This window comes from Gallus gallus, chromosome 19 (assembly GCF_016699485.2).
Source record: "Gallus gallus isolate bGalGal1 chromosome 19, bGalGal1.mat.broiler.GRCg7b, whole genome shotgun sequence".
NCBI classification, from domain to species: Eukaryota; Metazoa; Chordata; class Aves; order Galliformes; family Phasianidae; genus Gallus; species Gallus gallus.
Window position 1 is genome coordinate 5393271 of NC_052550.1, and position 27141 is coordinate 5420411.

The 27141-nt window shown below is 45.9% G+C and overlaps 4 protein-coding genes across 32 annotated transcripts in view; 3 read left to right on the top strand and 1 right to left on the bottom strand.

Moving 5' to 3' along the window:
* The first annotated feature begins 607 nt into the window (after positions 1-607).
* Positions 608-11974, top strand: VKORC1L1 (vitamin K epoxide reductase complex subunit 1 like 1). Its single transcript, NM_001001328.3, has 3 exons — positions 608-827; positions 9043-9152; positions 9814-11974. Exons 1-3 carry the CDS (start codon positions 634-636, stop codon positions 10038-10040), a joined length of 531 nt encoding a protein of 176 aa, NP_001001328.1. The 5' UTR covers positions 608-633; the 3' UTR covers positions 10041-11974.
* A 2339-nt stretch (positions 11975-14313) lies between these two features.
* GUSB (glucuronidase beta) lies at positions 14314-26753 on the bottom strand. Of its 2 annotated transcripts, XM_015295810.4 has the most exons (13): positions 26491-26753; positions 24868-25056; positions 24534-24715; positions 23895-24037; positions 23193-23380; positions 22563-22715; positions 21874-22052; positions 21091-21237; positions 20118-20202; positions 18395-18571; positions 17647-17782; positions 16250-16387; positions 14314-15812 (listed from the first exon to the last, which is right to left on the bottom strand). In XM_015295810.4, exons 1-13 carry the CDS (start codon positions 26728-26730, stop codon positions 15757-15759), a joined length of 2013 nt encoding a protein of 670 aa, XP_015151296.1. In that variant the 5' UTR covers positions 26731-26753; the 3' UTR covers positions 14314-15756.
* TPST1 (tyrosylprotein sulfotransferase 1) overlaps positions 26200-27141 on the top strand; it is an 87255-nt gene continuing 86313 nt past the window's right edge. For 23 of the 26 annotated variants that reach the window (XM_046902603.1, XM_046902587.1, XM_046902579.1 and 20 more), the window contains exon 1: positions 26809-27109. The gene's annotated coding sequence lies outside the window, so the exon portion shown is untranslated. Of the gene's footprint in view, positions 27110-27141 lie in introns of all 26 variants that reach the window. The other 3 variants (XM_046902578.1, XM_046902580.1, XM_046902591.1) reach the window with 2 other exon arrangements.
* CRCP (CGRP receptor component) overlaps positions 26809-27141 on the top strand; it is a 53802-nt gene continuing 53469 nt past the window's right edge. For all 3 annotated transcript variants that reach the window (XM_040650024.2, XM_015295677.4, XM_046902294.1), the window contains exon 1: positions 26809-27109. The gene's annotated coding sequence lies outside the window, so the exon portion shown is untranslated. The remainder of the gene's footprint in view (positions 27110-27141) is intronic.

The following is a 27141-nucleotide window of genomic DNA, read 5'->3' on the forward strand; positions in this document are numbered from 1 at the left end:
TGAATGGCGTTCCGTTTCCTTTGTTCCCGTTGGCAGAAGGACCCGTTCTTTTTGCTGCAGTCACTTTGCAACGAGTTTCTTTTGGGATTGGCTTTGTTTGCCAGAACAATGCTGTCACGGGTGGCAGAGCTCAGGGCATGAATGCTGCCATTGTGTTGTCTCGTCCTGCCCTCCTTGGGAAAACTTGCAGAGGTTGCTTTTGCACGGATTCACTCTTCCATCTGCTAACGAGAGGCGTAAAGAAACGGGAAAGGAAGGACAACGAGCGGACCAGCATGCGCAAAGCGTGCGTCCCGGTGAACGCCGTGAGCTCTGCGAGTCTCAGCACGGCCGTGAGGAACGTGAGGGAAACGGGCAGCTCCGGCCCAAAGCGGCGGACGGGACCGGGCCCGCAGTGCTCCCCTCCGGCCAGCAGGGGGCGCCCCTCCCCGCCGCCGGCCCGGCCCTCCGGCGGCGCCCCCTCCACGCCCCCTCTCTCCCACCCGACCTTACGTGACGTAGTCGCGGAGCGCCACGTCCGGAGCGCCTGAGGGGGGGCGCGGCCTCTCGGAGAGCCAATGGGGTGAGGGCGCGCGTGCGCTGCTGGTGGGCGCCGGGCGCGCGTCGCGGGCTGAGGCGGAGGGAGGGGGTAAGATGGCGGCGCCCGTCCTGCTGCGAGTGTCGGTGCCGCGCTGGGAGCGGGTGGCCCGCTCCGCCGTGTGCGCGGCCGGCATCCTGCTGTCCCTCTACGCCTGCCACCTGGAGCGGGAGAAGGGCCGCGATCTCCACTACCAGGCCTTGTGCGACCTCAGCGAGAGGGTTCGCTGCTCCGCCGCCATCACCTCCAGGTGAGGGGGAGAGCGGGAGCGCGGCCACCGGCACCGGGGGGGGAGGGGGGAGAAGGGGTCGGGCGGGGCGGGCTGGTCCTGAGCCTCAGGGAGGGCTCAGCTGAGGCCGGAGGGGTTGGGCCGGGAGCCCCGGGCTGAGAAGGCCCAGAAGGAGGAGGAGGAGGATGAAGAGGAAGGCCTCGCGCTGGGCTGCCCGTTCCCCGGGGCTGTTCGCCTCCGGAGCGCCGAGGGCCGCAGTGAGGCGGTTGGGACAGCGGCGGTGGCTGCCGCGGTGCTGTGGGGGTGAGGCGGGCCGGGCCCACATAAGTGTGCGGTGCAGGAGGTTGGCCGGGCGGGGTGGTAATGGGGAATCCGAATTGCTGCTTCATCGTGGTGTGTCTGCGATGCACGGGAAGGGCTTCGTTAGGAGAGGTTCGCCACAGTAGCAAAAGCCCTGCTGGCGTCTTGGCTGATCCTATAGGCTTCCCATTAGTAATTAAGGTGGCGGCTGTTTTCTGGAGGCTGACAGCAGTGCGGAGGCTCAGCCTGCTGTGTCGGTACAGGCACTGCTGGTTCACGATGTGCTGCAGGAGGTACAGCTGCCGTCTGCCTGACAGCCTCACCTGTGTGCTTCGGCTGAAGAAATGAGGTGGCCGTGCAGAGCTCTGCAAACTGCTCTGTGTGCATACAGAGCCATGCGAGCACATGCACGGGTAAGCGGCTGAGAGTGGGAGAGTTTGGGTTCTTCAGCAAATTGATGTGTGAAGCACTTCACTTTCTTTTGTTGCTGCGCCTTCAGTCGAATGAGTCCTTGAGTGTTACGTGGCTTTCTGTGGTTTCTTTTTCCTTCTCAGTTGTTCCCCTCCATACAAAGGTATTGCTATAACAAAGTCATGGCTGAGGGGATGTGACTGACCTGCCGAGGTGGAAGCTGGTTGATTTGCTTAGATGAAACCTATGTAGAAATCCAACTGCTGAAATCACTTCTGTGGTGCCGGTGTGTGTGTTGAGTTACAGAGAGATGAGTATCTGCTGCTGTCTGAAAGGAGACTCCTGTGGCTGAGCGAGGGCTTTGCCTTTCATTCTGAGGTCGGATAATGTTTAATTTGTGAAGGTGGTTGCTCGTGGTGCTGCTTCAGAGGGGCCCTAAGGTGAGCAATTTCCATCTACACAGAAAGAGGACTTCAATACGCTTGCCTGATAACTTAAACTTGTAAATTAACGTTATGCATGGGGCTGCTGAGGTTAAACCGTGGGAGTATTGTCAGTACTTCACCACCACCATTGAGGTGAAAGGAGAATGATGAGGATTTCAGTGGCTGAGCAGCCTCTGCTGCGGTCTGCTCTGACATTGGTCCTTCAGGGGTGGTTGTTGTTATTGTAAGGAGTGCTGTTGAGATGGGGAATTTCAAATAGCAGTCTTAATGTATGTTTACCGAGTGCTTTGAGAAAGCAAAACGGTCATAATTAGAAATATCTAAAGATATAATTAGAGAATAATGCTGGGTAATTATAGCGTTCGTTAGTAATGCCGCAGCAGAAATGCTGTGTGTGCCGTGGTGAGACCTGTCAGTACTTTACTGCAGGAGTTTTAAATAATAAGATGAGTGTTTGGGGATCGAATCCACGGAGATCTCCCTAGAAATCTCCCCAGCAGTTGCTAGGAGAGCCCTGCTTAGCGACTGAAGTATTGCAAATGTCAGGATAGCTCATGGTAATGGAAGCAGGTGGTAGAAGAGTTTGTGGAGAAGGAGCATGCGAGTTCTGTGCAGTCAAACCATATTTGGAGAGGAATGTGCTTTCAGCTGTGTACGGCCACAGACCAAAAAGGAATATTCCTTGAAAATCAAGACAAGAGGGCAGGCTATTAACCTTTGAAGGAAGAATAACAGTGGAAGAAATTAATCTTATTCTCTGTGTTGCCACAGCGTCCCTTCCATCAGTCGCTCTCCTCTCCCCCTCCAATGCAGTGCCTCTCGTTGCTACCACACATCACTGAGGTTTCAAAGAAACTTCATTTCTAGGAGGGAATTCAGGCTGCAATTTAGACTTCACCTGGATAATAGGATTTCAGATACGGTGTTCCAGCTTTGTCGTATGCAGTGCGTAACTCTGAACTCCTTTCATTAAGCTATCTCAGTGACAGTTGCACAGCTGGTCGTGTAACTCGTCGCTGTGATTTGTTCCTGCAGAATGAGAGGGGTTACACACCGGGGCACGCACAGCTTCCAGAGGCTTCCTTCAGTTGTGTGACTTAAGGCAGGTTTGCTAATGGGAGTAACGGGACCTGGAAGGTCAAAATGGTCACATTTCCAGTGATGATTCCAGCAGAAGATGGAACTTGAAAAAGCACAGTCATGGTATTGGTGTCAATATGAATTGTATAGAATAATTGGAATAAATTAGCATCTTTTTCTTTGAGCTCAGTTGTTGTGGAACTCAGTTCTGGTCTTTGGGAAGGATTTTATTTTTTTTGCTAATAAGCTGTTATTATTCCCAACTGTTGTTTCTGAGCCAAATCTGGTATTGGCACAAGAATGAGGAAAGATGTTGTGAAGATTACCAGCATGCAGAGGGAGGAGCCTGGGAAATCTTCTATGAGAGACTGACTCATGCAGAAGATTATAGTGGAGAGAGAGCTTCTCGGTGCCCCTCATTATTCCGAATGCTCGTGGTCAGGTGTGTCTCAGGCTTTCATCATGGGGAAAGTTCATGAGATGCTTTGGAAAGAAAAACAGCTGTGGACCATATAGTGGTCAGTGCCATCATCCAAGTGGTGATAAGACACAGGGAAATAGAAATGCTTTCATTTGGCAGTTGCTGTGGATGTTTTAAGTGAATTGCTCTCTTGTGTTTGAGAAAAATGAAGTGGCAAGAAGGGCTGTATTTACAATGAAGCTGGCTGGTAGCAGCTCCTGGCAGACCTTTTCCTTCTTCCTGGTGTCATAGTTTCAGAGAGGAAGTTAAACTAGCAGACAGGTCAAGTTGCATGGATAGTGGTAGGGCTTGAAATGAAACACATTTAAGTAGCAATGAAGATGCTGGGCTCCTTGCTTTGCTCTTTGCTGTGCCATGGGAGATCTGGGTCCTGTGACATGCTTCTGCTTTCTCTCCATCAATTTAAGGAGCCTGCAGGGCACAGCAAATTAGTGGATGGCTCTTACTGAAAGAAGCATTGTAGCCCAGAATACGTTAACCTGTAACAGCTTTAATACAGCCTTAGGATAACTGGCAGGAATGACCCATGACACTTGTCACGGTGTATCTTCAGCAGCCTGTGTAGCTTTCAACCAGCTGTGCAGGGGGGTTGGAAACAGTGTTTGTCTCCACTAACACCTTTAGCCAACTTCCTGAGGAAATCTCCAGGTCAAAGCAAGCTTTTAGGAATGGTGTTTGTCCGTCCATAATTTGATAGGTGACATTTTAGGGATTCCCTGTTTGGAACTTCATGCAGATGTGTGAGGTGTTGGTTTGTTGTGACGTAGCACTTCAGTGCTGTGGTGCCCAAGTCCAACTGCACTGCTGCTTCTTTCCTATTAATGCACGTTCCTGTTGTCCCAGCACCTTTCTGGTGCTGTACCTACAAGCAAATGTTTCACAATATTTGAAGTTGACAGCTGCAGTTGTTAGTGGCTGTGGCCAGAGATGGTACAGGTAGTGTTGTGCTTGTCTGGTCACTCCTGGTCACTTTTTGTGGCTTTGTGCATCTTTGCTAGTCAGTAATTTCTTGAAGCTGAGCCACATCATTGTTTTTTGTCAGGCATCTTTGACTCTGCATAGGAAAAAGATAAAGTTTGATTGAACTGCTGAAGGGTTGTGTGTGCAAACAGAGCTCCACCAGGACTGGTGCATACTGGATTCCACTGGGTGAGGCTGGAGGATACGAGCTGAGAAGGGCTGCAGGGCTTTCTGTGTGCTGCGGGGAGTGCTGCAGGAAGCTGCCTTCATCCAGAGCCCCAGAAACTGATGGTGAAGTGAATTTCATCTCATGCTTTAGTGTAGAACTGGTGACTTCTCATTGAGACTGGTGTAACGTGCCATGGTGGAGGCACATCTGTGAGGCACACCAGTACCCCAGCTGTGTTGTCCTCTTCTCCGCCTTACAGCCATGCAAGCTCTGCTGCTCAGCATACATCTTTTCAAATACATTCTTTCTGGCTTGACTGGAATTTGCAATCAGGTGAGAATAATTTTTGTCTGATGCCATTAAACAAAGTGCCCCTCGTTCAAATTTGGGCTTCACTGATGGCTGTTAAAGAAAAGAGGTTATGCAGAAGGCATGTGTTGCTGTTGGCTTGTAATGTGAATGACCACTGCTCCTGTGCAGTCTGCTGGCAGGTTGTTAAGCACTCCCTGCTCAGGGTTGGGCTCATCTGGATGCTGAGGCTTTCTGGATCATCTTTGTGATGCAGAGCTGAAGGATATATAGAACAAAGTCTGAGTTGATGATGGTAAATACGGCTGATAGATTTAAATGTGAAATGAAGTATCGAGATTTTGGAGCACTCTTGGCAAGCTTACAAATAGGAATTTTTAATCTCCTTACTTGTGGCTTTTAATTGGAGGCTTTTACTTAATTTATTAAAACTATTAGAGTGGCCTAAATGACCTTGTAACAACAAACTGGGCTTAATCTGAAATCCTCTAGTGAGGCTGTAAAGAAGCTGCACCGGAGTTTCTTACCATTGCCCGGCATTAAAATGCTCCATATCCTTTGACCTTTCCATCAGCTTTTGGCTGAAGATGAGGTGTGAGCACAGGGCAGCTCTGCTCCTCTCGTTGGAGCTTTCACTCTGTGCTGTCACTTATCTCAGAGGTCAGGTGGCATTTAAGGAAGTGAACGTATCACTTGTGGATATGGATAATGGATAGGATTACTTTTTTTTTTTTGTAAGTAAATTATCTGAATTGTTTCCGTGGGATTACAAATGCCGAAATGGTGTTTGATGGTGATAGGTAAATAATGTGTATGGGATGGAGAAACGGTCCTGGAATGGCTGGATTTCAATGAGGTGGTACTACTCAAAAAACAGAATTTGGGTTCTTTACTTTAAGGTCTCTGAAAATAGCATTGGTTTGTTTGTTCTTGTTTGCCCTTCTCATTACAGTTAACCTAAACACTGGGAGAGAACTGTGCTGGGTAAACCTGCTGCTGCACCAACCTCCACATTGTCAGGTTTTCACTCACTCGTGCCATTTGGTAATCTGGGCCCCTCAAGGTGTGAATGCGTTTTCAAGAAGATATCTGGGAAAAATATCAACTGCAGGAGTGTGTGTGCCCTGTTCTGGGCACTGCTGCTTCAATGGCAGGGGCCTGGTGTTGAGGCCACCTGGGCTTCACCTGACCTGGGCTGGTTATTGTCATGCAGACGTGAAGGTACAGCACTTGGTTCCTCTCCTGCCATGAGAGCTAAGGATTGCCAAGTGAAACTGAGGTCATTTGGGAACTCATTGCTGGAGGATGTCACAGTGGTCAGAAGGATGCACTCAGGATGGGTTGGGTACATCCAGCAAGGCTGCCCAGGGTGTGGATGCCACTGAAACTGAACCATCAGCAGTTTGTTCCGCTGGTTCATACACTACAGATAATTGAGGCCATGGGGAGCATCCTGAAGAATCATCTCCCACCAGTAACTGCCAGAATTGGGGAGGGGGGCCTTGGCTAGGAATAACTGCACAGCATTTCCTACAGAAACTGGGTGAGGTAACAACCTGACTCCTGCTGAATATCTACCTTCTGTTTCTTTGACTCACTGCGTTCAGCAAGCTTGAATTCTGAGCCTTTGAGCTTTTATCTTGCGAAGCATGGAGGTTGGTTGCCTGTCCTTTAAGGTGACTTAGATGGCAGTGTACTGCATGCAGACTGCCTTTTTGCCAGTGCTGTTGTCTGCTGAACTGCAGTGAAATCTTTAGTGTGGAAGTGCATTTCCTGCTCAGGAATGCAGAGGATGGTCATAACTGCGCAAAAGAGGTAATAATTGAGCAGTAGCTGATTAAATGGAGGTACAACACTGGTGGGTCAAGATGACCTTAGTTCTATCTGAGGAAGACAAGACGTATCAAAGGTGTAGAAATATTGTTTTAAACTTTTAAAACAATGCAATGCTTCTGAGCTCTATCAATGCCAGGAACCGGAAGGGGTACTGTTTAGAGGGGGGTAATGACTTTTAAGACTTCTGGTAGAAGGAATATATATTGTGTATAGAAATCACTGCCGTATTCAGTTTTAGATGTTGGGAAACCACGCAAGCGTGGCTTTGTCTTGGATTTCTTGGATCTGTGCTCTGAAAAATTGAGGATCTTTTTGAGAGCTTTCAAAGTCGTAAGTGCAAATGAAACATGAGGCAGGCTGTATGGATGGAGCCGCTATCAGAGTTAGCTGAAACATACAGTAAGACATCCTTGGGGTCTACCTTGGAACTTCCTTGAGGTCGGTTCAGATCAGTGTGCAGTTAGTTTTTCTTTCTACAGCAATGGAACTTGGGTGTGGCAAAAGCAGGCTTACCACGTGTGCTCATCATTGCCATGAATCACACAGGCGGGCTTCAGCGTTGTTTCCCCAGCGGAGCCCATGGGTGCTGCAGGGCCAGGGCAGTGCGGGAGGAAGTCACCAACGTTCATCTGTGGTTTCAGCCTGCTGTGCAAACTGCAATCAGTGCACCGCAGCTCACTCCAATAAATGCATCAGTTAACCAATAGTCAGTTCTTATAAATTAAACGCTTTGTAAGGAAGATGAGTTCCCCAGAGAACTCTGAGCAATTTGTAACCTTTGTCCTTCGTTAAGTTTTTATTGATGTTTTATTTCTTTTCTGCCCCTTTGAAGACTGCAGTCTGTCTCTTAGCTATGTTTGCTGGTTTTGGGCTTTGGGTTATCACACGCAAATCAGGGGTGGTGTCTGTGATTTAGGTGTGAGAAGGAAGGTTTTATCATAATCTCTGCTCCGACTGCTTGCAGACTGACTTGGTTCATTGCGTGTTTTGGCAGCTTTTAGGAACTCTGTGTGGGAATAAGGGAATGATTGAGCCTCTTCAGTAGAAAACTTTGGCAACACTTCCTCACAATTTAAACCTCATCGAGCTGAAAAGGTGTTTTGTGTCTTAAACTGCAGGCTGCCCAGCCACCTGAAGTTGTGTGGGATGAGATTGGAGCTGAACTCTGCGGACTGAAATGCAATAAATGATGTCCTTAAAGCTGCCACAGGGCCAGTGAGGTCCTTAGTGAACTTCTGCATGTGGTTAAAGCTTTCACCACACTGTGACCTCCTTGTGCCTCCGGACGTATCATGTGGGGACACTGACTGTTGTGCAGGGCTTGAACTCATTATCTTTCCATTAGCAACGATTTATTGACTTCCAGAATAACCCTAGGATCAGAACCTTCAGTCTTTTCTATACTGGGTTGGAGCTTTAAATTGGTGCATAGGTTTCACTTCAGTCATTTGCAGGACTCGAGACCAGAATTTTGGTGTTTTTCCTTTTTTTCCACGTATGCAGTAAGAACATTTCTAGGAATCAGAGCATAATTCTGTTCAGCTTCTTGGAAGGAAGTGCACAGGACAGTTACTGAGCTTGAATTAAAACGATAGATTTGATTGTGCTTTGGGAACGTTGCACAGATGGCTGTGAGGTGATGCAGTATGTTGGAGGTGTAAAGTTGTGTTTATTGTGGCACTTTTCTCATGTAGGAAGCTGTGGAGGTAGCCTTTCACTGGTGTCAGATCTATGGTGAACTGCATCAGCAGTGTTGTAGCGTGTGGAGAGCAAACTTTGCTTTGTCTGGATGCAGAAACTGCCCTTCTGTTGGCACAGATGTAGCACACTAGGTTAGTTACTGAGTGCTACCATTTCCACGGAGCTGTAGATCAAGGGAGCATCCATCCAACTGTTGTAGTAGAGCAAACTGCTGGAGGAAGAAAGGATTTGGTAAATGAGCTTTGAATTACAACCCAAGGAAGCGGAGCTGGTGTTTGGTGAAGCTGCAGCTGTGTGAGCTTCGTAGCTCTCAGTGTATCAAATAACTTTCATCAGCAGTATGTGGGATAAAGTTGTACCTGGAGCACAGCCTATTGCAAGCTGCATGCTGCTCGGAGGTACCCTGATCTTCATGTGGGACGCCGTGTCATGTTGGAGTATATATAACTACTTAATTTCTTTTTCCCCAACGGTGATGAGTTGAAAATACTGATGCAAAGCAATAGGTGCCCACATACAAATTAATGTTTTGTTCTTTTACAGATGGGGTCGAGGATTCGGTCTGTTGGGTTCCATCTTTGGAAAGGACAGTGCAATAAATCAGTCCAACAGTGTGTTTGGGCTCGTGTTTTATATACTACAAATGCTACTTGGTAAGTATTAATTCAGTTTATAAAACAGGTCTGTGGTGATAAGAGGAGCGTGTTATGCATTGCACAGTCTGCAAGAGACCAGATAAAATGCAAGGGATTTCTTTTTAGCAGTCTTATGCTACATCTGTGCAAAGGGCTTAAAAGCCCAAATGCTAACAAGAGCAATCTTATTTTCTCCTGCTGTTATAAATGATGTAAAGCATTAAGACAGTTGTTGCACTGGTATTTTCGCTTACATGTGCTTAGCATTGGATTGCAGGGTAGAAAAGAGAGGAAACAGAAATGGAGTTTAAAAGTTTTGCAGGAGTAATACAGGCAGCATGTGATGTAACAGTGTGTGCATGGCTTTGTAACTGCAGTGTGCTGTGGCTGTTTATGTGGGTAGCCATACCTTGACCAACCTGTAATTTTCCCATAAATTCAGGAATATGGAAGATGCTAAATACAACATACTTCTTATCAAAGGATTGTTGTACAGAACCTAGAAGCTCTCTCCCAATAGTGATTTGTCAGCCATCTTGAACTCATGGTATATGAAACCAACTTTTGCATAATACAGATTTGCTGAGCAGCCTTGAGTTGGAACTGCAGTGCCTAGGCTTTGTGCTTTGTGCAAGGTGGAAGGAGAGCAGCAGTAGTAACTCTTTCTCTCTTGTTGCAGGTATGACAGCAAGTGCAGTAGCAGCTCTAATCCTCATGACATCCTCCATAGTGTCTGTAGTAGGGTCTTTGTACTTGGCGTACATTCTGTACTTCGTGCTGAAGGAATTTTGCATTGTCTGCGTCATCACATATTTGCTGAACTTCATTCTCTTTATCATCAACTACAAACGACTAGTTTATTTGAACGAGGCCTGGAAACGGCAACTCCAACCCAAACAGGAATAGCGCCTGTTCGAACTTATGACTGACAGCCTGAAGACCCAACTTCCATTAAGTTTATTTTGCAGTAATTTTTTATTCTCCATATCAGACGCTTTCCCTGAGATTCATAACTGAATTTTTAATTATAAATTGGAAGGGGCCCTAGATAATTTTTTTTTTGTGCTAATCTTCAATTTAAATGTGGTTGTGAAAGAAAGCTGTAAAGCAATCAAAGACAAGCTTTAACTTTACTTTGAAGGAGTTCTAGCCACAGCAAAACCTAGACTCTCTCCTCCCCCTCCACTTGTAAAGTGGGTAACACTTGCTATAAAATATCCTGTATATAAATTCAGGTATAACGAGATGTGATCATGACATTAAATATTCTAGAATAGCATTATAATATTTAATGTTGCCATGTTTACAGTCTGTGTATTACATTCTTTTTTTTTTTTTTTAGCTGATGGACTTAGATTTGACTAGGACTTATTCTGTAAATAAAGTTAGAAATCTTGGTTTCATCCCTGGAGAACTCACTGTACAATCAGTTTTGTTAGCCTAGGAGCTTTCGGAGTGTTCAGCTAACAGTCAACTGACGTGATGGAAGAAGTGAGCTCTGTAGAGCACCGTGCTGGGGCACTCACTGCTGGTGCTTTCACAAAAATGACGGTTGGGTTTTGTTCCATTTCCCTTGTTCCCTATCGAAAATGGAATTAAAGCTGAAACCTGAAGTATGTTCATTAAACCACAGTTTCATTCACTTCTGTACGGAATGAAAATAGCTCAATGTGGTCGATAGAAAGTTACCACCAGGATATGAGATACAGTGTGGGCTCTTGGTGTATCAAAGAGTGCTCTTGTTCCACGCAGTGCTGTTTCATTTTGAATTGCGGTCAGACAGGCAGTGTTACTAACGTTTGATGTTCTATGAATGCTGCAGTATAGGATTGCGATCTGCAGTGGAAACCACTGACTGAGCAGGATAACCAAGTAGTGCACCAAATAAGCAGATACTGAATTGATCTTTGTCAGGATCTTTGGTTTGTGCTATATTGGGAAGTGAACTTTAGGCCTGACACACACACACAAGATCCTTTGGAAGGGCAGTCTGTTTCGTGGGATAAGTAAATGTGCTCCTGAAATTGAAACCTGATGCAGCGCTATCATTGCTCTTTCTAATAACTAATTAAAAAAGAAAATTAAACTGCAGATTTAAACAAAGGAACAAAATTGTAATGCTGTTTCTGCTCGCAGTATTCTAAAGCTGAATGTTAAAAGTGCCTTCTGTCTTAAAATCCTAAACCAAATACTTAGTGTTGAACTTGGCAGACAGAAGTGTCCTTGCTTTAAAAGTGAACAAACAAACAAAAGCCCCAGCAAATTTGCTGGACATAGAAAAGTATTAAGAAACCTATTTTAGTTTTTAGACTGAGAAGTGGTAGCAATACTAAACCAATGTGATAGGAAGTCAATGACGCCATTTGGAAAAGTGAAACGCTTGTGTTTGGAACTCTGTGACACCAGAATATTCAGCTACGTTCTGTAATTGGTGCTGTGCTGCTTTTTGCCCTTGTCAGCTTCTAAATACAAAGAATTCCAACTGCGTACCTGTTTATTTAAAGAATTAGTTTAACTAATCTTAGGATTGTTTCTTAAACATGAATGTCAGAAAGACACGTTGTATGGCTAAGTGGATTACAAACACTACGTTGCTGAGGATGAACTTGACTGTGAAACATACAGTATTCAGTAGAGAAAATAGAATTTTTCGGTTGAATTCACAAAATAGTATTTGCTACTGAAGTAATTTTCTGGTTTGTATCAAGGATGTAGGTGGAAACTGCTTTATGTATAGAGTTCTGTGGTATGAGTAACATCTGTTGCATGTAACACTAAATTACTTGTCCCTCTTGTCTAATGGTTTTAGACAATTCATTAAATGCATTTTGTATTGACCAGAGTATAGTTAAAGCTTGTCTTGATGTTTAGTTCTGTCTCTCAAATGCCTTGAACTCTGACATGAGGGGAGTGAATGATGCTGAACTGCTCCCTCAAGGCTTTCCTCTGTTCTCTTAGAAGCCTCGGGGCGGTCTCACAGTATCACTGGTTCATATGTTGTATAGATTTATTTCAGTGCATTCCTGTGATCTACACTAATGCATCTTTTCATTGAAGGAAGAGGTGAACGTGTGCTGCCTGACACGGTTAGTCGCAGTGCTAATAGCTCAGAGCAAGCAGCAACGGAGACAAGTGTCATCAGTGATTACTTGGTCCAATTTTGGGGTGTAATGCACACCCAAGTGGGGGGGAAAAAAAAGGAAAAAAGCCCCATCAGCAGAAAGTATTGGTGTTGACTAACTCACTGTGTCTTGTGCTTGTCTGTGTGGGCATAGTCTGTTAATTCAGTTTGTTTAGTAAAATTGTTTAGGGCCAGATCTTCAGCAGTCCTGTCTGCAGTTCGTGTCTGTGTGCACATAGGGGTCAAATGGGAAATCTGTTTGGTCTCTGGAAGAATTTGCCGCTGTACTTTGTGCACAATCTTGCAAATCTGATCCTTATTGTGAACTCTCTCGTCTTGTGTGCTTCTCTTGCAGTTCCTTTTTACTGGAAGTGATTTGCTAGAAATGGCCCTAACTCCTCTCCTTTCTCTCTCGTGCTTCAGAAATGCAGCTGGCCTGAATAAAGGGCAGAGTTAATACTAGCAGTAGGAATTCGGACCTTTTTGCATCCAGATCTTTGACTTTTTCCTCATTGCTGGCAAGGATAGAGACAGCGTATTTCTTCCAGTAAAATGACTCAGATTGCCATTAGTAATGTGATAGAAATCAGAGGAGTGCTTCATGCAACTGTTCCCCTGCCTGCCATCCTCAGCCAGAACAGGTGTCATAGCAAAGACATGATTGATACGAATTTGCCATTTACAAAACAAGGGAAGTTCTGAGGGTACAGCAGTACACCTAAGTGCTGGTTAATAATACTTGGTCTGGCAGAGGGATAAGGGGAGATGGTGTCGTTACACAGATGCTGGTTATGGCTTCAACCCCATGAGAATGGAGGGGGAAAAATTGTAAGATAGAGTGGTTCTGAATTTGGGCTGTTGCCCTCACCCCTCCCTGGCTCTCAGAAGCCCTGCAGAGAGGGGCCGATTCAAGGAAGAACAACTTCATCCCAAAAGCTGTTTAGGAAGTAAACATTCCTGAAATCCTCTTACTGTAAGGTACTTGAAACGCTTAAGGCCAATGAAGCATTGAAGTCTTGTTTAGGAAATGAGTGTTCTTGGGACTTTCTTACTGTAAAGCATTTGCAATGCTAAGGAAGGCCAACAAAACATTCCCTACTGCTTCCGATATCTAAAGTGACAGCGAGTGTCTCTTATCAGGAGATTTCAACATCCTGTAGTACACGTTTGTCTTCTGCTGTACAGTCTGTTGATTGTTCAGATTGGTGAGGTGCTTCAGGCAGCACCTGGGTCTCCTAATTTATATTGGTTAAAGTTAAGGAGAGATTGAAAAACTTCAGATCTGCCAACACTGTTTAAATGTGACCTAGACAAAACTGGTCCAGAAAAGGTGAAGCATTCTGTTACCATAAAACCGTATTAAGCATGGCCTAAGTATTAGGTGTGTGTTCTGTATAGTGTGTTCCATCAACTATTTATCACCAGTGCTTTGAACTCCAAACTAAACATCCCTTTAAATGGAGACATTGGGCAGATGTTCCTTTTATCAATATAGAGGTTGAGAGATTCTCTATTGCAGGCTTAGGATAAGATTTTGCTAACAGGTAAAACATTGTAAATATGTACGAATTCTATTTGTTGCACATAACTTTTTGGTATACAAAGAATAAATGTAGAAATTACCTGTGGATGTCTTGCTGCAATCATTCTTATGCTGCATTCACGCAGTCCGAACATAAGAGCTTGAATGAACCCAATCAGAGGCCTTTTTGGACTCAGTCTGAGCCTTAGAAACTGTTTTTAAAGTCAGTACTGTAACTTTGTTTTTCCAAATGTACCACATTGTGATCTCTTTCAAAGCAATTGTATGCTGGCAGTAGAAGGGTTAAAGCATTCGGGTCCTCAGAGAATACCCTTGCATTGAACTTCTGCGGCTTCATTGCGTCTTGCTGAATGTTGTGTGCACATGAGTGTATAATGGTTGAGCAGCATTGAATTGAGGCTTTACTGTTTACAGTTCTTTCAGTAACATGCAAAAAACGTTAAGTGTGTTAATCAGTTCCTTCTTTCCTTGGTTCTTCAGGTATGTTTTAACTCCACTCTGACAAAATGACGGAGTATCTGGAAACTGCTGTTTATTTTTGTGGATCTGGGGGGACAGGGATGGTAGGGAGCAGAGAGGATAGGAGCTTTGGGAGGAAGGGTTGGATAGGTGGGTTGAGTTAACAGCTCAGTGCAATTGTAGAGAACAACCAGGAACTGAAACTCTGAAGTGTGTGCTTTCCATACATGTGGATATTAAACTCTGCATATGTTTTGTTGGACTGAATGAAAGGATAGCATTCCCTTCTGAAACCACAAGTCCTGTGTTTTATTGTAGCTATCTCAGCCCTGGTTTATAGTGCGTTAACAATGTCAAATCTTGATCTGTATTTTGAGGTGGCAGCTATTGGTATGTCATACTGTCTTGAAATGGGGAGGAGAATGGATTTTTAAAAATTATCTAGAGGGTAAGAAGTGGAAACTGATCTCAAACACTGGTAGTGGGCTTGAGTACGCTATTCACACTTGGTTCAGGTTACGTCTGAGCAAGTGTCTTTCTAATACTGATAGTCTTTTACATTCTGGGGTTTTAGTTAATGAGAATGTCTGTAAACCTAACACAAGTGTAACCATGATAGTTACAACACTGGTAGTATGTTGTTTCTTTTCCCCCTAGAAGTTCAAGTAAAAATGTGTTGAAGTCTGCAGTAAACGTGTATGTGCTTGATCTGCACGTGGCAATGGAAAGTGTTGTTGGTCTTTACTATGTCACATCTAAATGAATGAGAATTTGGCCACCACACAACACAAGAGCAAATTCTTTCTTGAGGTACTAGCAGAAGACCAGTTGCAGAAAAAGGAGGCGTAGCAACAGGTTCACACAGTATCAGTAAACTGGAATAATGAAACTAGGGCATTGTCCCAAAATCCAGTGGGCAGCTCCTACGTCTGTGGTTCTGCTGTGGGTGATGCTGCTGCTGGGACAACCCTGCGAGCTTGCAATAAGAAGCTGGCAGATTCTGGGCTCTTCTGTGAGTACTGGCACTACTTATTATAGCCTAAAATCTGGCCTTTAGAGCCCTCTAAGACTGGTGTGCAGCCTAAAAGGGAAGTTAATATACATTAATGCGTACATAGTACTTTAGACAGTAACTTACACATAATCCTACCCCAGAATGCTTCAGGCCCCTATCAAAAAGGCTTAGATTGAATTTGCCCTCTAGAATACTATTCCTGTAGAGTATAATGGAAATTTAATGTGAAGGAAGCTCTTCCATGCTGCAAGTTAAAGCTGCATCTAATTGTGGCAGTTCTGATATTGTGATTAAATAGCTCTAAACAAAGTTCAGTTGATGTAGTACCTACCTATCCAACATATTCCACCTTGCTGCTGTGGTATGAATTCCATACTGTATTGGACTATGTTGGGTATCCTCATAGAACTAGCAGTTCGCACGCTTCCTGAGTTGCTGTTAACTCTCAGAATTTCTCAGCCACCTGCATGTGTTCTGTCCAGTTTCAAACAAGAGAAATTACGTAGTCAGTAATCCCATGGACGACGTGCTGTGAGCTGAGTGGTAGAAGTTAGGGAAGTGTAACTGGAAAACCTCACTTGCATTTGAGGGAATTGATGCTCACTTAGAATAGTTTGGACTTTTGAAGTCTTCTGCATTGATTTCTATTGTAATTTTTTACAATTTATGTTGGCTTTGTTTTTGTTTTTGCTATAAACAGATACCTCAGTCAGGATGTCTAACTTAGCTCCTTGAAACTCTGAACATTCGTTTTACTACCTGGAAATGGGAAGCCTACAGGCATGGCTGAGCATAGTAAAACTAATGTTTCTGATCTACTTTGTGTCATAGTAACTACTTTAGGTGGACTAGAAATTGCATTAGACTTGCAAGACTTGTGTCAGGCACAGATACTATTTAAACAGAAATTTAATTAAAAAGTTCAGCATAGTACCCAGCTGTTAATGCCTTTTCATTTCATTATAGAAAGAGGATATGTGACTTTATTATAGGAGGAACACAGCTTGATTCATTTGCAATCTTCCAGTATCTTTCTCTCAGAACAAATGCAGCTGACTTGGGCTGTCGTTGGCGGGTAAATATTCCTTTCTTGTTCCCCAGAACACGTGTGGTCCCTGTAGAGAAGTTATAAAATAAAGCAGTTATATACAAAATGCTCTTCTATCCACTATTGTGAACTGTTTCAATGTATGTTCTAAATCAGGTTAAGTGGGAGAGACCTATGCACTTACTTCTACACGTCACATACAACGGGGAGTTTGGCAAAGGTAATTTGTGTGATCTTGGCAAGAGTAACTGATAGAACAGAGCAATATAGCTGCAATTCATTGCATTTACAGCTGGAAGTCGATGACAGTTAATTCAGGTATGTCTATTAACACTATTATCAGTATCGCATTTACAGCAGATGTTACTTCTGCCCTTAATGCCACCCTTTAACTTGATGATGATGTCAGTTACTAATTGTTTGGCTGTTCTATCCTTTAGTGGTGCCCACATTCTTTTGGCCTACTTTAGACTTGATAGGAAACTAGAAGTAGTGACTGCAACGTGTAGAGAGATTGGAACTGCATCTGTGTATGTAAGTTTGTCTAAGTTGTTTCCATTGTCCTGTTTGAACCTTGCTGACTGCTTCTCTGTGACAACTTAGCTTTTGAATACCTATGTTGGTGCTCTACAAATTATTTTAAATGGTGATTACCTGCCTGCTATTATCACTGACAGTTCACTACCCTAACGTGCTGTAGGTGGCGTATGCGTAATTGGTTCTTTAGGTCTCCTTCTGAGTTACAATAGCTTAATTTGTGTGACTGCACTGTAGTGCCCCATACTTAATAAATACACTTACCTTCTATTTATAGTGGGTTAGGTGTCACAGTAGACCACTGTCAGCCATTGTGATATCTGGCCCTCCACTGCTAAATCTCTACGCCAAGTTAATAATACATTTATTTATGGTGCTGCACTGTGAAGTGCAGTAGCAGATAAAATATGAAGCAAGCTAGACACTTTCCTAAAAGCTAACTGAATCTCTGACTTGAGGAAGGCCAAGAAAGAGATGTAATCTGTGTCTGCTTAGAAGCTTCCCTTGTGTTCTGCCCTCCTGCATTGTCCCACATTCTGGCTAACATTTTGGCAGGTGGAACAGCTGGGACCTCAAGCTGGAGAAAGAGAATGCATTAAGTACAGAAGGACCTTCCCCCCTGGCTTTAGTCACACTGGACTTTGTCACAGAAACCAGCTGTGTTCCATCTCCAAACGTAGACGGTCCCTTTGTCCTACTCTACAACACAGTATTCTTTCTATGTGTCATAAATCATTTTATACTTGCAGGGAGATTGCAGAGTTGTTCAGAATGTAAATATTAGCTTACCTTGATCAGTCATGAAATCAGCAAAATTCCAGATGAGTTCCCCAATCACATACTCTTTCCTCTTTTTGTCAAAAACAGAATGGTACTCTTTCAGCATAGCTTTCTGATACTCCTCACTGAACATAGCAGGTGGATCCTACAGCCAGGAAACAGAGGGAAGGTGACAGCTAATCTCAGCAAAGGCTCCATACATTAATTTCCCATTTATTGGAGACCTGCTTCCTGAAGACAAGTTTTATGATTGTTTGATCTTTTCATTGCCCCTGCATGAAATGAATGGCTATTTACTGAAGATTAGCTACTACTGAAATTGCAAGAGGAAACAAGATGTAATGCCATGTTTACTTCGGGGAATGTATGTGGTTTTGCTTTATTAATGGTGCTTTATTATGAAAGGTATAGGAGCACCATCCCTTTTTATGTGGGATGGTACTGTGACATGGATGTCCACTCCCCAGTGTTGCATCTTCCACTTAGGCATTTTCTGCAAATGCCGAAGTACAGATTCAGATTTAAATCATCTTTGAGACGTTTAAATGCTGTAAGTTTAAGTTGACAGTTAGCTATACCTTGATTGCCAGAATGATTCATTATAAAGGGAAACACTGTAGTTTAGGACCCAAGCACAGAAGTGTTATTATTTATATCTTAGACATGGAGTGCGGATATACCAGCAGTCAGAGCTGTTGGAAACTGCATCCTAGGGGAAAATTAAGCAGAGAATGGCTTCAGCATATGTAACACTTACACTGTGAAGTCCGGGAATCGAGTCAGCTCCATATTCACTCTGGATAATGGGTTTCTGGTAGGTTTTATACCAGTTCTCAAACTGTGCTGTAAGTTGCAGTGGAATAACTTCCAGATGGCCTGGGTCGTGGTACCAGGAGAAGTAGCTGTTCACACAGATTACATCCACATAAGGAGCCTACAAAAAAACCCAACAAGGTGGGAGTGTTTTGTCACAGAGCTCAATGTATGCAAACATTCATAAACTAATCCTCATTTTGGTTCATTCCATGGAATTCAGCCTTTTCTCCTACTGTTCTGGCCCTCCCAACATGACATGTTTCCCATGGAGATTTAAAAGAAGTTAAATTTTACAAGGTAACGGTGTATTAATTTGGCATTTCCTTACAGTCTTAAGCCACAGTAAAAAATGTTAAACAAGATTAACCTATTTTATCCTTAGGTTTGTTAGAAGTTTTAGTGTTTCCAAGATGTCTCTGGCTTGCTGGTACATTTAGACATACTTATTGAGTATTGGAACACGATGGTCAAGTTAGTAGTCAATTATTTTGACTAGCAACTAAATTTGTGCATCACTGGTGCAATACTAAGAATAAGCATTCTGCAAGTTATATGCCATTTCTACCACGTGGACAGTATGATAAAAGGGCACAAAGCCTACTAAAGATGAAGTGATGTTGTATGTAACTTGTTCAATGTTCTCTTAACATGTTTTGTAATAAAAAAGAAGTTCTAATATCACAGCAGTGTATGAGATCTGTTCTTTGGTTTTGTTTTCCTTGTGCCTCCTCAAGCTGGTCAGAATATGCCAGTAGGGTTGGGAAGAGTCTGTTTGTGTGTGCCTGATGCAACAGCAATATCCAAGAGCAAATACTTGCCTGTTACCTTTGAAACTAAGGTCACCGGGGTTTTTTTTTTTCCTGCGGGTGGGGGGTTACAGAAGGCCATTCCTGCTAACTGTAGGATAGCTTCAAAGAAATATGGAGTGTAACTTGTAGCAAGGACAGGTTGGTGGTATCACATATGTGCTAACCTACAAACTCACCTGCTTGGAGTGCTTATTTTACACAAAATAGTTTGTAGTGACACAAACTATTATAGAATACTAAAAGTGACATGGGAACTACCACTGAAATCTTTTGTGTGTGTGTGTTACAGATCCTTGATTCATGCTCTGGCCTGCTTATGGCACAGACAGCCAAGAAGAGTACCTTTTGGCTAATTACACAGCTGCAAAACTTGAGTTATGAAGCTGAACTTGGGCTGGAAGCACTTTTAGACTATTCAGTATTAACAGACATCTGCCAAAGACTAACTAGAGCAGTTTAAAGAAGGAATTTAAGACAAAGTTTCCTTCTTTAGATTTCCATAAAGGCTGCTGGTGGTTTTAAAGGGCTTAAGCTTTAGTTTAATTGCAAATGGAAAGCCTGAGCATTAATAGATGAGATAACTGGGACAGCCAAGTGTCACAATGTTAACAAAATCCAGGGGGCTGATTCTACATACTCCACTTAATACCAAGAACTGTTCTTTTGCAGGCTTTTTAGCTGGCCTACCACTACAGTATAAAGGGCTTTGTGCTGGGAACCAAAACGTAAGTTTTCTTCTACCTCTTCTTCATAGATATCTCTTTAGTAAATTTGGCAAGGGAAAGGACTGGAAAGGAACTGAGAACAAATTTAACATATGAATTATAAAAAAGATAGAAATTAAAGTAAACTTACACCATGATCAACAGCGTAATTAGTATCAGACACAAACGTTACAGGTCTGGAGGGATCCAGAGCTTTAGTGTGAGCTATCAGTGTCCTGTTTGTAAACGATAAAGCAAGAGTTCAACAACAGCATGGAGAAGCAATGCAGCCAAATAAGCTCACTTTTCCAAGCTCCCTGTCCTTCTGCTCCCTCAGACATTGAGAGCTGCTTTCAATTTTGTAGGCAGAGCATTTTTAAGTAAATACTGCAGAATCCTGATTGATCACCTGCTACAACTCTGGGTATGTTTCTCCTAAAACGCTGCCTTATCCTTATGTGACAGCAGGCACAGGTAGGCTGCTATTAAGGAAACCCAGAATGAGAGAGGGTGAGGTTCTGTGGTTACCCCAGCACTGCAGAAGGGTGGTAGATCATTTTGAGAAATGAAAATTCACAGTTCTCCCTGAATGCACTTACAGCTATCAGTGACAGTTTGCTGCCCTCACTGCATGATTATTCTTGACTATCCAAAGCTTAAATCTCTTCAGAATAAAACCAAGGGGTCTGTAGGGACACAAAGCAGTGGCTTTGAAGTAGGGTGTCACTAACACCCACCAAACAAATAACTAATACTTAACTGAAGAACCTCATCTGCAGAATTAAAGGCCAAATATTTTATACCTTTGCAGTAATTCCCAGATTAAGAATTTAGCGTTCAGCTTTCTTAAGTAACAAGATAACCTGTTCCCATCAGGTCTGCTTTTGCTTGACCCTTGTCTCAAGAAGAGATGCTCAGCCCAAATGGACTCCTGGCAATTTCACAGAGGTTACTGATTCAGAAACAACAGGTGAGACCACTGTGTGTTTCTGAACATTGGTTCAACATATGTATTAGTTACACTTTTAGTTTGCATCTGTCGGTTACTTTTCTGTGCCATCTTAAAGCATGAAGCTACGCCACTTGCCTAGATTCAAGCCTCAGCTCTGTGTACGAGCACTTACTTGAAGTAGTAAGCTGCTGGGGGCAGCTCTGATGCCGGCTCATTGGCTACTGACCACATCACAACTGAGGGCCTGTTCTTATCCCTGCGGATCAGTTCCTCCATCACAACGAGATGATGCTGTAGAGATTTGTTCCCAAAGCTCTCACTGAAAAGGAAACAAGACTAGGTAAGGATATAAAATCACAGGTAAGCTGTGCCAGGGGAGGTTGAGATTGGATATCAGGAACAATTCCTTCTCCAAAAGAGCAGTGCTGCAGTGGCACAGCTGCCCAGGGAGGTGGGGGAGTCCCTGTCCCTGGAGGTGTTCTGAAACCATGGAGATGTGGCACTGAGGGATGTGGTCAATGGGCAACATTGGTGATAATTGGACAGTTGGACTGGATCATCTTAGAGGTCTTTTCCAATCTTAATGATTCTATGATTCTACATGCAAATGGAATGGGTAACTGAAGCCTCGGTGGTATGTAAGCACTGATGAACATTGAAACTGAATGTAGCTTCTGCCTTATTTCCCCAAAGGCTGCTGCACGGTTCAGGGCCATGGTTTGGGCTCACTAATGGAGCCAGATCTGATGACACAACAGCCATGTGGCAGAACGCCCTCTGGTTGCCCAACCTCAGCGGGCAGACGTGGCACTGGGGGAGGCTTTGAAACGCGACAGGCTGATTTCTAAACAGAGCAAAGTGCCTTCATTATCAGGGTGTCACGAGCTTCAGGATGGGAGGGGGAAGCTGTGGGAGGGAAAGACATGAGGGGAATGGTGCTTTGTGCTTTGCTTACGGCATCTTAATCCCCACTCCCGGGCACTCATCAATCACCACGATGCCGTAGGTGTCACACAGGTCCATGATCTCCTCAGCATAGGGGTAGTGGCTGGTACGGAAGGAGTTTGCCCCCAACCAGCGCAGCAGGTTGAAGTCCTTAACGATCAGTGCCCAGTCCAGGCCTTTGCCACGAATCTGAGGAGGACAACAAATCAAACCCTGTCTCACTGCAGGGCAAAGCTTCTCCTCGCACCGCAGCTGGGCAGCACTGAGCTCTTCCAGCCTCAGCGCTGGCTCTCTATGTGTCTGTATGAGTGCAACCTCAAGCATAGTTTAAGGCCCGGGATGGGAGAAGTAGTGGCGGGGGGGGCTGTAACCAAGCTGCCTGCCGTTGTCCCTCCACAGCGCTCTCTGAGGGGCTGAAGCAGGGAGGGAACGCCTGGAGAGCCCGCGCGGCGCTGAGGCGAGGAGGGCGAGGCGGGAAGGGCGGCTCTGCGCGGCGGGACGGAGCGTTCGCTGGGGCTGAGGGGCCGCCCCGTGGCCGGGCTGCGCCTCGCAGATCCGCGGCTCAAAGCTCAGCGACCGCCCCGCATCTAAGGGCGGGAAACCGCTATTCCTGACAAGAAGCGGTAACCTGGGCTCAGCCAGGCGCCCGTGGAGGAACGTAATGGCTGTGGCAGCGCGCTGAGGTGAGCCCGCACTTACATCCGCGTCCTCGTGCTTGTTGACCCCGTGGAAGTAGAAGGGCTTTCCGTTGATGAGGAACTGCGTGCTGGTGACGTGCACGGTGCGGATGCCAACCGGCAGTGTGTAGATGTCCTCCTGTGGCACACCGCTGGCCTGCGCCTGCATTTTCACCTGGGTTCCCAAAGGGAAGGTGTGTGTGAGGGGCTGGGAGTGGCTGAGCCCTCTAAGCTGTCTATGGGTGCTGCACTCTGTGCAGAGCGGGAAGAAAGCTCATTGCATGGCAATATATGTGAAAGAGGAGCTCAGCCTGCTTCCCAGACACTCTGCCCTCCGTCATGCAGCATCTCCTCCCTCACACTGCTTCAAATAGTCCTTCTGCAGCAGGCAGATCAGGCCATAGGTGTGAGAGGCAAGCATCTGAGAGCACATGGGTGCGCTCCAGGTGTGCCCTGCTCTTCTCACCACCAACCTTCCCATTTGGGATCCAGAGCTCAATTTGGTTACAGCATAATGAGTAATGCCATTCTAGAGACATAAACAGGATCCAGGGGAGAGCAAAAATAAGAAAGATGGGCCATACGGCAGTTCCTTAACGCTATTATACAGTGAGAAGAAATGCACACAGGAAGGAAGAGATGTCACTGTTACCTCTAAGAAGTAGCGGTATCCAGGGTTCTCGTGCATCAGATAAGGCCACCACAGGTTTGGATTTGGCACTTTTAGCTCTCCAGATGGCCCATCGCCTGTAGCAACCACTTTCCCTTCTTGGTCACGTAAACTCAGAGACAAGGAATAGAGTTCGCTGCCAACTACCGATATCTGATATCGCACCATTGCTGGTTCAAAGGACAACAAAACACAATCAGAGACTGGCATGAAAGGCAAAATACATACATCATAGGTGGGAGAGTTTTCACACACAACAGCATTAAATAGCAAGGGAAAACAGCAACAACAATAGGAAGGTACAAGTTATAACAAGCGTGACCTGTCTTCAGGTCCAGAAGTTTCCAGGCAGATTTGTGTATCACAGATATCTGTTACTTAGAGATAATCCTGCTTTAACTGGCAGAAAGACTGCCTCTGCTGAGGGATTCTACTTCTGAAACACCCGACTGTCCTCTCACTTTAACAACAGAGTCTTGTGAGTATTTCCTTTTTCTTATTGTTTCTGATTTTGTTTTTTAATCAGCAACTGCTGAGCCAGGCACTAGACCAGCTAAGGTTAAAAAGAAAGCCACTACAAAACAAATTCAATTGGACCTTTGCAGGTTGGTTTTTCTATTGCCCTTGTCATCTCCATTTGGAGCTGGAGGTACTTTGGAGCTGCTGTAATTGCTCTGAACCTACCAACGCTCTCTGATGAAGTAGTTGTCACAGTAATATCATCTATGTAGACAGAAGGTGTGGTGTAAAGCACAACCGGGCGATGGATTCCAGCATAATTAAAGAAATCAAACCTGGTGTTCTGTACAAAATAGTTCTTGGGATACCTGAGTGAGCAAGACAGGAAAAATGGCTGCATTATGTTTCATTACACAAGAACTGAAGGCAGCATGTGGATGCTAGGAACATGCTGGTAAAACAGTCTTTACAACAGGATGGGTGTGTATTTTAGCAGTGCTACTGATGCTATGCTGAAGGGCTTTTACCAGTTAACAAACATCTACTGCACTGAATGGGTTTGATCCTTCAGGATAGCAGGCTCTTGCACTTCCAGCTGAACTCAAGCTTCTCAATCTGCCATTGATTCAGCTTGGCAAATCACTTAATCTCAGTTCCCTGTGTATAAAACAGATGCAATAGTTCAGTGTAGATTCCTCATCACACTGAAGCTTAAACTTCTCACTGCTTGGCTGATGAATTTTAGTAAAAACACAACCCATGCTCTTCTAAGTTGCACAGAGAGTCCTATGAGACAGCAGCTGAGTAAACCCCCGTTCTCTCATCCCTGGGTTAACCTCACAGTGCAGCACATTAGTGGCTCACCTTGTTCTGTCATTCATGTACTGAATTGACCCCGGAGGCAGAGTGTGCGGCGTCAGAGTGTTGTTCAGCGCAACAGTGATGCGGCAGAGAACCCCTGGGCTGCGCTGGACAATCCTGCTTATATCTGCTTCAAAAGGGAGGTGGCCGCCTTCATGCTCCACAACTTGCACTCCATTCACCCACTGCAACAGAAGAGAGCCGTGAGCCCAAGAGGCTGGGTTAAGATTTGGTGGCAGTCGTAGCAGCAAGAAGGGAAGGAGCACAGCGATGGGCAATTGGGATTTTAGTGCGGTATGACCTTGGACACACAAACACAACCACCCGTGCAACGTACCACGATGGAGTAGTAGTGGGCACTGCCGAACCGGAGCACCACCCTGGTGCTGAGGTCGTCCTGCAGCCAACGCTGAGGAATCAGCACCTCCTTCTCATACCACACCCATCCGATGTAGTTTTCCAAGTGGGGGTCCTGAGTGATGTCATTGAAGCTGGCGGGCACTGGCATGTCAATAACAGGACCAGTCTGGCAGGAATTGAACAGCAAATCATTAAAAAGAAGAAATTCTGCTGCTTGGTTACATAGCCTGTACTGCTGGAGGTATCTCCTTCCACTGACAGCCTCTCCAAGTGGAAATACTTGGAAGAACCTGCTTAGAAACTAGCGTGATCTGTCCCCTACAGGTCCCGCTTACTACCAAGCCCTGTTCATACAGGATGAAGCTTCTATCTTTTCCCTTCCTGAAATGCTTTCATAAACAGCTTTGGTACTGCACGGTGGGGAGGGAAGGAGGGAAATGCCCAGGTGGCTGCTCAGCCTGAGACGCCTCACAAAGTGCACTTTCTCTTGCACAGCTCCAGCAGTTCGGTGCGCAGAGCTGCAGTGTCAGCTCACTGCCGTGATGCTTTGTGCCAGGCCGTGAGCTACAGCGTGACAGCAGCAGAAGCTGCGGATGTTTCGGGTCAGCACCCCCAAGGAAGCACTGTTTGTACCTCTTTATGCTGGCTGAGTGGCCATTCTGACTCCTTAAAAGCAATTGCCATAGTGGTAGTTCACTCGCTCGTTATTAATGTAAGGATTATAGGCGGGCAGTGTTGTAATGCATTTAACATCTCGGTAACCGGATGCTCTGACACAACTGAGCCATTCATTTTTAGCACCTGCCACACTCGTGATGTTGCAGCAGCGCACAGCTGGAGCGCTTCCCCTTTCCATGAAGGGCAGAACCAGGAAGGCCCGGGGAAGAGCTCCGTGCGCAGGGCTGACTCAGTGCTCACATGTATGGCGCCGCAGAGAAACTCAATCCTTAGCAGACATCACAAAATCCTAACAGGGTGAGGCGGATTTTGTAGCAGCTGGTGCTATGAAACCTTTGGCCGGGGTGGCCACAATGCGCATCTCCTTGAAGGAGATTCCCCGGTGTGTGAATGCTGAGCGCACTTCTCAGCCCCCGCTGGGGGCACTGCCTGGGATCCCTCTCCTCTGGCTCTTTTCTGCCCACAGCTCTCCCCTCCTCCCAGAATTAGGCCAAAAACCGGCCAGAGCGCTAAAAGGGGAAGGATGGAGCTTTCAGCTCGGGATATACGTAATCACCGCATGGAGAGAGAACCGGCGTTCCCTTAACAGCAGATCGAAGTTACACTGTAACCTGCTTATCTGTACTCAGTCACTTAGGAAGGGGCAGCTGAACAGCGTGGATGGCACGTTGCAGCCTTGCAGGCAGGAGCAGAGCTCCGAGCAGCGCCGGGACGGCAACAGCAGCACGCGGTCCGCTTCCCTCAGCGCCTTCGGACAGGACGGACGTTCCGTGCAGCCCCGATGCGAGGCGAGCGGCGCGGCGTGCAGCGCTCCGCAGGATCGGAGCGGAGGGGAAGCGGAACAGTTCGCTGCCCCTGGAAAGAGAGCCCCGCAGCAGCCGCTGCCCCGGAGGAGCTGCCCGCCCGCCCAGCCCCGCGCTACCTGCCGGAGCGGCTGCCGGTACCAGCGCTGCTCGAAGCCGGCGTCCCGGCCCGGCGAGAAGTCGGCGCGGAAGCTCCAGATTCCTCCGAGCTCCTTCAGCTCGCGGGAGGGGCTCTCGCGGGGGTACAGCATGCCGCCCCTCACGGCCGCCGCCGCCCGCCCGGCCGCCGCCGCCACCACCAGCACCAGCAGCTGCAGGCGGCACTGCCCCGCCACTCCGCACGGCGCTGCAGCCGCCATCTTGGTTGTGGGCAGCGCCCGGCTGGGGGAAGGGGGCGTGGCTACGCCTATAGGGCCCGGGCGGGAGCGGGAGGCGCTGCCGCGTGCGGCCGGGGATTGGAAGGTCAGCGGTGGCGGTCGAGTGAGGCGGTACCGCTAGAGTCCTGAGACGTTTTATTCCTTTATTTATTTACTTGCTTATTCATTCATTTAATAGTAGTTGTTTTTTCCTGTGTTTTTTTTTTTCTCTCGTAGACAACTGTGGAAGCGGGTGGCCTGGCAGCCTTTGGCAAGTATCAGACATGGCAAGGAGCCCAGATCACCTGTCAGCAGCTCAGCCACGAGCAGGAAAGCACTTGCTGTGTTAAGAAGTCACGTTTGGGCTGACCTATGAACTGTGGTAACGTTTTCCTGTTCAAATGCATCCCTCAG

Excerpts from the sequence above, each read along its gene's own strand:
- VKORC1L1 (NM_001001328.3), top strand. The coding sequence starts at position 634 with ATGGCGGCGCCCGTCCTGCTGCGAGTGTCGGTGCCGCGCTGGGAGCGG. Across the intron at positions 828-9,042 it reads TCCGCCGCCATCACCTCCAG|ATGGGGTCGAGGATTCGGTC; the intron begins GTGAGGGGGAGA and ends GTTCTTTTACAG. Across the intron at positions 9,153-9,813 it reads TATACTACAAATGCTACTTG|GTATGACAGCAAGTGCAGTA; the intron begins GTAAGTATTAAT and ends CTCTTGTTGCAG.
- GUSB (XM_015295810.4), bottom strand. The coding sequence starts at position 26,730 with ATGGCGGCTGCAGCGCCGTGCGGAGTGGCGGGGCAGTGCCGCCTGCAG. Across the intron at positions 23,381-23,894 it reads TACTTCATCAGAGAGCGTTG|CAATGGTGCGATATCAGATA; the intron begins GTAGGTTCAGAG and ends CCTTTGAACCAG. Across the intron at positions 22,716-23,192 it reads GATACCGCTACTTCTTAGAG|GTGAAAATGCAGGCGCAGGC; the intron begins GTAACAGTGACA and ends TTGGGAACCCAG.